At 35.5% G+C, this 9,098-nt stretch overlaps 1 protein-coding gene across 6 annotated transcripts in view; it reads left to right on the top strand.

Moving 5' to 3' along the window:
* The window catches only part of Arhgap21 (Rho GTPase activating protein 21), a 146,986-nt gene that overhangs the window by 53,701 nt on the left and 84,187 nt on the right, over window positions 1-9,098 (top strand). For all 6 annotated transcript variants that reach the window (XM_023701954.1, XM_023701956.1, XM_023701957.1 and 3 more), the window contains 2 exons: window positions 2,385-2,564; window positions 5,198-5,222. In XM_023701954.1, the coding sequence (XP_023557722.1) occupies window positions 2,385-2,564; window positions 5,198-5,222 (205 nt within the window). The remainder of the gene's footprint in view (window positions 1-2,384; window positions 2,565-5,197; window positions 5,223-9,098) is intronic.

Raw genomic sequence — 9,098 nt, forward strand, 5'->3', positions numbered from 1 at the left:
ATGCCAGCCAGCCCTGCCCCCTGGTGGGCTGAGCTGGCCACACACTCTTTCTCTCTCTCTCTCTCTCTCTCTCTCTCTCTCTCTCTCTCTCTCTCAAATAAATAAATAAATAAAAATTAAAAAAAAAATGGCTGTGACTGGCTTTAACTCACAGCTGTTCTCCTACCTCAGCTTCCCAGGTGCTGGGATAACGGGCATGTACCACCACACCTGGCTTCAGGCTATTTTTTGAAATGTTCATACCATTTTAGGTTTATACCTACAGTGTCTGAGAGTTTCAGTTGCCTCACATCTTGCCCTACAGTTGGAATGGTTGATCTTCACAACTTTAGTACTTCTTCCATGTGTGGACATATATACCTATAAGTATACTTTTTTTTCAATTTTTTTTTCTTTTGTGGGTTTAGTTAGCATTTTTCTGCGAACTGTTAATGCTGATGATGTCCTCACATGCTTATTAGCATCTATGTAACATTGGTGAAATTTGTTCAGATCATCTGCCAATTTTTTATGAGGTTTTTTTTTCTCATCATTGAATTTTGAGTTCTTTTTTATGTTCTAGATACAAGTCTTTCATGTGGCATTCATTTACAGTCTCCTGTTGCTTGCCTTTCGTTTTCTTATGTCTTTCAAAGATCAGAAGTTCTTAATCTTAATGAAGTTCCATTTATCTTTTGATATATTTAAGAAAACTGAGCCTGTTTGTAAAGATTTTTGCTTTAGTTAAATCTGTGATCTTTGTGTTAATTTTTGAATGTAATATGAATTAGAAATCACTGTTTCTTTCATTTTCATACATATGGGTAGCCAGCAGTTCAAGTACTTGTATTTGTATGAAACTGACATGTTTATACTTCTGGATAAATACCTAGGGGCTGGATTGTTCTGTCATATGGTTGTGGTTTATAGCTGGACTGTGTTGTGGTCTCTGAGTCTGCCTATCTTAATGCCAGCTAGCATGGTGTTATCTTGAGTATCATAGATTTCTAAGACTTTTTACTTATTTATTTATTTGTAGCTTTCTAAGTCTTGAAGACCTTTAAGTATAGTTTTGTTTTTTTGTTTTTTTTTCCAAAGTCTTTTATTTTTAGGGAAGGGTCTACAGGGTGTTCAAGGTCTCACTAGTAGGTCTGATTTGTAGTGATCTGCCTGTTGACAGCCTCCCAAGAGCTGGGATTACAGGCAGGCACTGTCACGCCCAGTCTCAATTGCTGTCTCAGCCCCCCCCCCCAAGCTATTTGGCCGGCCATCAAAGTTGTTTTGGATTTTAAATTGAAGGTTCTTTGTATTTTAAATTGAAAACTACAACTTTTACACACAAATCTGAGATTTGATTGGGATTTTATTGAATCAAGTAATACTTTAGGAAAGTTAACATTATGCCAATACTGAATTTTAACATGAACATGATATATTTTTCATTAATTGTTCTTTAATATGTCCCAGTAATGTTGAGTGTTTCAATTTACAGGTTTTGCAAATCTTTCTTCAACTTATCCTTAAGCATTTCACTCTTCTTTTTTTTCCCCCCAGTACCAGGGATCAAACTCAGGACCTAGGCAGGCACTTATGGCACTGAGCTGTCTCCCTGGCTCTACATTTTACACTTACAATCCCATTTTAAATGGCACATTTTTAAATTTTAGTTTTCAGTTGCTTGCATATGTAAAAATGTTGATTTTTGTATATTGTACAATACTTTTGTTCATATTCCAGTCACTCATTTGCATAGTCATAGTCAGCTTTACTACAAGTTGGGTAATTTTTTTCTAGCTATCTTCTCACCTTTGTATGAAGCAAATCACCGTGGAAGAATTGAGGGGCTCATTGGTAGAAGGCAGTAAAAAATACAATAGAATTGAGCATAGTAAAGTATTTTCCTTTTGGTAAAGGTCACATTTCAAAACTCTTTGGCTGAACTTGGAATTGTAACTTAAAATCTTGGTAGAGTGCATCCATGTAAAATTTGAGAAAGCTGTTTGATCGGGGAGGCGTTCAGATTACAGGTAAGTTTCTGTGAGTCATCTGCATATAGGTGTGTAATGCATGGGACTGAAGTGTAGCTAGGGAAGACCACGGACTGAGTCCTGGATACTCCTGAGTTCAGAAATTTAGTAGTTGAAGCAAATCAGATTGAGAAAAAAATATGCTGTAAATTGGGAGAGAAATTAGTGTGGGAAGTCAAGAAGCCAAGGAGGAACTCATCCCTGCGCAAATCAACAGATCAGTAAAATTACACACAATTTGATGAGGTTTGTGCTTCTTTTTAAGTAAGAGATTCAAATCTTTTTTTTTCTATGTGCAGGTACTACATTTTTATATATAATTTTTACGGGAAGTATATTTTGTTACATAGTTATTTTCAAATACCTTTTTAACTTTAGGTATCAAAAAATAAAGATGGAAAAGAACAGAGTGACACAGTATCACCGTCCGAAGATGAAACCTTCTCCTGGCCAGGTCCCAAAACAGTCATGTTGAAAAGAACATCTCAAGGCTTTGGTTTTACATTAAGACATTTTATTGTTTATCCTCCAGAGTCTGCAATTCAGTTTTCATATAAGGTAAGAAAAATAATTAATAACTTGAAAAATAGGTCAGTTCCCATTTTGCCTTATCTTTCCTTTGCTTCCTTTTTTCTAACATTTTGTCTTCTTTTAGATAGTGTTCTACCTTCTAGAACAAAAAAACCTTAATTTTCTATGAAAGATCATATAGTTCTAGTTTTTCAAGGACTTACAGACTTCTTTCAAGTTTTTCTAATATGAATATAACTCTGTCCTTACTGTCTAGAAAGTTTGTAAGTTTTCTCAGCAGAATATACAAAGGAAATAACTCATTAAAATATTCTTCTAGTTATAGAAAATTCTTAAAAAGATTATAGCAATACATCCAGATATATAATATGGTGAGTAAGAATTTCAAAATGAAGCTGCTAGTCAGTGAATTATACAAACCTGCTTCAGAGGATAATAATAAGATCTAAAACAGGGTGTGTAATAATTCTCACTGCAGTTGACACACCAACTACTGCTGTGTTCTTTACGGTTTTTTACGAAAGTTAATCTCACTTTATCTTCACCAATATCCTGTGGAACAAGTAGTGTTATTAGCCTCCTGTAACAGGCAGAGAACTGATCTGGACACATAATGGACCTGGCATTTGAACTTGGCCAGTGTATCTGAATGTGTAGGTGTTTTAAAAAGCAGTGTCTAATTTTATCTAGAAAATGCAATCTTGTTACAGTTTTGTTAAGTGCTTCTTTTTGGTAAAATATGTCTTACAGGATAGTCTTGTTAAAGGTTCCTAATAGCCTTCAGAGATTATGAATAATTGCTACTTTTAAAATTAAAATTTACCAATTTGAGATTTATAAATTTTTTGTAAAACTGTTGTTTAGGTGTCCTGACAATGTAGTTTATCTTAAGAGGTCTAAAGTAGTAGTATTTATGTGTTAGGTCACATATCATAGCATTTGATAATTCCATATTAGGGTTGAGGGCTTTTTGTTTTATTTTGTTTTGCATTGTAAAATGTATACCCAGTACACTTTTATAAGATAATGTTACTAAACACAGGTTAAAAATACATTCTTATTATACGTGTTTCTGGAAATTTTCAGTGGAACAGTGTAATTGTTGAGAGCATAGTCTTTGGAGTCAGAAGAACCAGCTTTTGATCCCGTTGCTGCCTCTTGTTCTGTGACTGTGACAAGGCACCTAACAGATAGCAGGACCACCTTTCTCATGAGCTGTGTGATGATTACGAGACTTAACACATATCAGACACGTGGAACTAGACGTGTAATAACTGCTCAGTGAACATTAGTGGTATTTGTTACTTGGTATAGATGTCCGTGCAAACAGGTCTCAGTCTCTTTTACATGGAATAAATATATTGAAATTTTTCTATTTTAATTATGACGTTCTGTCACCTTCAAAGATATTTTTTGTTTTGGTGGTGCTAAGGATTGAACTCAGTGCTTTGCATATACTAGATAAGCATTCTATCCCTGAGCTCTATCCCTAGCCCCAAAGGAATTTAAGACAATTTTGATATTGCATCAAAGATATGTAGTTTATGTAACAGTGTATTATGTCACTTAGCTGGCAACCTTTCTGATATCAGAACAGAACTTATAAGCAACAGCAGCAGAACAACTTTTCGCCAGCCAAAATAAAGGTCAAAAATTATGTAATAAATTATCAAATGTCTGTTTTTCTTTTTAAAGTACATGGCAGCTTCCACATGGTTGAAACTCAGCAAATGTTTAAATAAATGTATTTTTATACTACTTTTTAAAATATTTTCTAGTTTCTCAGCTAGATATAGATAGCACAGCAATAAAGCAACTTGGTAGCAAAGAAAGACCAAATAAAACTTTCATAGTAAGTATAAGAACTGAAATATGTAGCTGTTAGGAACCAGTCCTTTTATGTAGATAATTCTGGGTGTTGTAATGGCCCTAAAGGTTCTTCTCAGCTTAGTATAGTACAGTAAATGATAACCAGACTGGGGCAGTGAGATACTTCAGTGGGTCTAAACTTAGTGCCTGCTTAGGCAAGCTTAGGCAGGCACAAGGGACCACAGTTCAATCCCTGGCACCACGTGCTGTGCCACTCTTACCCTCAGGGTAGGCTGAACCAGCGTAAACAAAACAAAACACAAATGATAACCAGACTTCATCCCAAAATTTGAGCCTCATCTATCCCAACTGTTTATTTGATGACCCCTCTTGGTTAACTCCATTAATCATTCATACTTAGCATGTCAGAAACTGGATTCCTGAAATCTCCCTGCTGAACTGGCTTCACCCATAGATTTCTTTTTTTTCTTTTTTCTTTTTTTTAAATTTTTAATTTTTTTTTTATATGTGTGTGTGTGTGTGTGTGTGTGTGTGGCCAGCTCAGCCCACCAGGGGGCGGGGCTGGCTGGCATGTGGTACTGGGGGATCAAACCACGGTCCTGTGCTTTGCTAAGCTTGTTCTAAGTAGGTGCTTTAGACCACTGAGCCATCTCACCAGCCCCACCCATAGATTTCTTTTCTCTATTTGTGAAAACTCCACCTTTCTGACAAAAGGCACTGTTAGTGAGGTTATAATTGGATTATACTGGGGAGGACAATTTGGATTTATTTGAACCTTGCTGTGCTTTATAAATATGTATTCATATATGAATTTTGTTTTTATTGTTTAGGATGAAGAAAATGGAAACAGAGGAGGTATGCCATAAAAGTTTTAATTTTTGAGTAAATATATTTCTGCCCATATTTTACTGTTAAGTAATATTAAGTAAGATGTTACAGTTTTTGAAGTTCAAATATATATCCATTTTTATATGTGAAAATCATAGAAATTAATTTTTTACTATAGATGTAAACATACTATGAATCCCATTATAATTTAAATATGAAATAGTGTTCTTATTTATATTATTTTCATTCTAAGGAAAGTATCTGAAGTTTTTATATTAAAAGTAACTTAAAATTTAGTGATTCTTTTAAATATGGCATGCTTAACGTTTTATCAACTGGGTTTAATTAACTTATATACTAACAAGGATTTGAGTTCCCTTTTCTATTTAATCTTAAACTTTAGGGAGCTTAGAAGGAGAAACCTTCATAGTAAGTATAAGAACTGAAAGTGGTTATACTTTATAATAAGTATAAGAATTGATCTGGGAAGTGGATTATTTCTTAATGGGTTTTTCTTTTAATTTTAAAACAATTGAGTTAAAATTTATATTTAATAAAATAGACTCTAGAAAATTTGAGACTTAAAAAGTTACACATATAGTATGGTGAATTTCCACACATGCTTCATTCAACTGCTCATGTGTTAAAACTTCCATAACTGTGATACAGCTAACTAAAAATTAGCATTGGTGTGATAGCATTGCTTCAACTACTGTCTTTATTTGGGGTGTACCAGTTTTTCTGTGAGTGTCCTTTTCCCTTCCAGAATTCTACATTGCATTTAATCGTTATGTTCCCTTCATCTCTTCTATTTTGTGACAGTTTCAAACTTTTTTTCTTTTATGACTGGTGTTTTTGAAAACTACTGCTCAGTTTTTATTTTGTAGAATATCCTTCAATTTGGATTTGTATATCTTCTCATTATTAGTCCATGCATTTTACCAAGAATGCTATATTTGGGGGCCAGCAAGATAGTTCAGCAGAGTAAAGCGCTTGCTTAAGCAAGCTCAGGGACTGTGGTTTGATCCCCAGCACCACATGTCACACTAGCCCTGCCTCTAGGGTGGGCTGAGCCAGCCACAGAGTTCAGTGGCGCAAGCCTGTAATCCCAGTGCTGGGGAGGTTGAAAACATGAGGATCGCCGTAGAGTCCAAGCTGTGTAGGGAGGCCCTGTAACAACCAAATACATGAAAAACAAACAAACAAAAAACCAGAAAGAATGCTATATTTGTTCCTAAGTGTACAGTTTGAGTTTTCATAAATACGTAACCCTTGAAACCACTGTCCAAATCAAGGTACGATATCAGGAAAGTTTTTATCATCATTACATAAAGGTCCCTAGTACTCTTTCCTCTCTTGGCCTTGAGAAATCACTAATCTGCCGTCACCATTTTGCCTCTTCTAGAATTTCTTATAAGTATAGAATAATGCAATATAGAATATGCATATCTGTGTCTTTTGCCTTGCCCCCCCCCCCCCCCTTTCTCTGTCAGGGTTTCCCTGTGCAGTTCAGGCTGGCCTCAAATTTACAGTAATCCTCCTGTCTCAGCCTCCCCAGTGCTGGGATTACAGGCATGTGCCCCCATAGCCAACTCTTCTTTTTTCCTCCTCTCCCTTCCCCTCCTCTCCCCTCTTTGAATTTACCATAAGTTGTTTATCCACTCACTTATTGATGGACTTTGTAATACCCACATTTACAGTCTGATGTGAAGTCTTAGATTAAGAGTTAAAATGAGACACAGTGGCTTATTTTGGCACTGTCAAGAGTAATGAGGATGTGGGCCTGATAGGACCCTTCGTAGTTGTTACTTAGTCAAGATGGGCCATTTTTCTGGTGACTGTCATGTAGGAGGGTTCAGGGTAAATTCCAGTACTGCTGGGCCTGTGTTAGAAATAGGCTTTTGTGAGGAAAACCTAGCATCACCAAGAGAAAAGAGGATGTGAGTTCTCTATCTGCTCTTGTTCTGAAGGCTGGTGTACCATGCCTGGACAGTCACTAGATAAACAGTATCTGCCACGGAAGAGATACATGTCTAGTAAATGTAAAACGACAGTCATGAAACTGCAGATCATGATGTATTTGGCATAACTTACTCAAATGATAGAATTTAATTTATAGGGGAGGATAAACGTAAGCATTTGTGAGAAAACTGGAGGACCCAGGTTGAACAGAAAAAGACTGGAGTGAAATGGTAAAAAGGGTTTATAAAAAGTGTGATCTGGGGCCGGGGAGATGGCTCAGTAGAATAAGTTCTTCCCTGGCAAGTGCAAAGGCCTGAGTTCAATCCCCAGTTCCACAAAAAAAAAAAAAAAAGTGATCTTCTGGGGAAGATTAGAATTTATTTATTATGTTATATTGAATATTATTCAAGGAAGTTTTTTTTGTCCACATACTGATACAGTTAAGATTTAAAGACAAAGCTAAAAGTTTAGGGTAAAAAAGAAAAATTAATGTTCAAGAGATTTAATGCACATAAATTAATACAATGAACTCTACAATGTTATCAAAGATAGGCTATGAATTTGATTTTGAGTTTTCAAGAGCCAAAGAAAATTTGAGACTATGATTGGTAACTGGGATACACTTTATCCATAAGAAAACAACATTCTGTTTATAGCAAGTCTAACACAGATTTCTCCTATGAGCTACCATAATGGAAAACAAAGAGTAATACAGTAGATAACGTCTTCAACACCACACCTTCTTGTTTTTCCAGTGATTCCTCACTATAGGGTAACCAGAACTCCAGGATCAAGTTGAGTTTTAAGTACTTCTCAACTGGAGGCAATATTGCTCCCCAGGGGGATATAATGGAAATGCCTATAGACATATTGTTGTCACAGTTGGGCAGAGGGATTATGCATCTACAATGAAGAGACCAGAGGAACTATTGAACATTCTATATTGTAAGTCAGAAATGTGTAAAACCCAAAGATAGCTAATTTTTTTTCTTAAGAATATGAAATGATCTGCAAGTACCAAAAGAAATTGGTTTATAATATACTTAGAGAACTGCTTAAAGCTTTTTGGGAAGGGGAGAACGGTAGTGTATCACTAGCATATGATTGATGCCTTAATCTTTTACCATTTATCAAAATATGTTTTTATCCTGCTACCCTTCACTATAACCCTCTGAGACATGAGATATGATCCTGGTATCTAGCCAAAGGGACAGAAAGTGAAAAGTAGAGAAACTAACTTGCTCAGGTCACAAAACTATGTGTGACAGAACTGAACTTTCAAATCAGTTGTGTCTAATTATTTAAATCCATCTTCTTTTAACTTTCCTTTCTTACTTCTGTTGAATATTTTAAATCTCATTTCTTAATTTTGTTTCAAAAATAATTGTGTCTTAAAAATGGGTTGACTTATATAGGACCAAGAGTTAGTAAATAAATCTAGAGTATATTTAATATGTTGTGCAGATACTCTGTGAAGTTTGCATTGAAAAAGTTAAGTGGAAGAAACTCACTCCATATTTGTGTGTGGCTAAAGATAAACAGTTCTTTGAAGGTTTGGCAGATCCCAACTTCAGATGCCCTGAAGACCTTACAGGAGCAGCCATTGTACCAGGCTAGCAGTAGACCTAGAAGTTTTCTGAATGTAAGGAGTTACTAGTACTCTGTGTACCTGATTACATCTCTGGCTCCCAGGTCCAGATTTGCTCTTGTCATCCCAGTTGAGGTCACAGCCCATCAAAGGGCTATTTGGCTTAGCTTTAGTAACTGTAATGTCATTTAACTAAAACTGATCAGCCATTGGACCATATTCTATGTTGAAAAGAATTCTGCCTTTGAAAAACTTTATAGAATAGTTTTTAGAATGCAAGCTCTATTTAGAGGCAAATTAAATTTTCAAAGAGTGATCAAAGATGTATTTAGGCTGGGGAGATGGCTCAGTAG

Source organism: Octodon degus, unplaced genomic scaffold (genome assembly GCF_000260255.1).
Source record: "Octodon degus isolate 3935 unplaced genomic scaffold, OctDeg1.0 scaffold00145, whole genome shotgun sequence".
NCBI lineage: Eukaryota > Metazoa > Chordata > Mammalia > Rodentia > Octodontidae > Octodon > Octodon degus.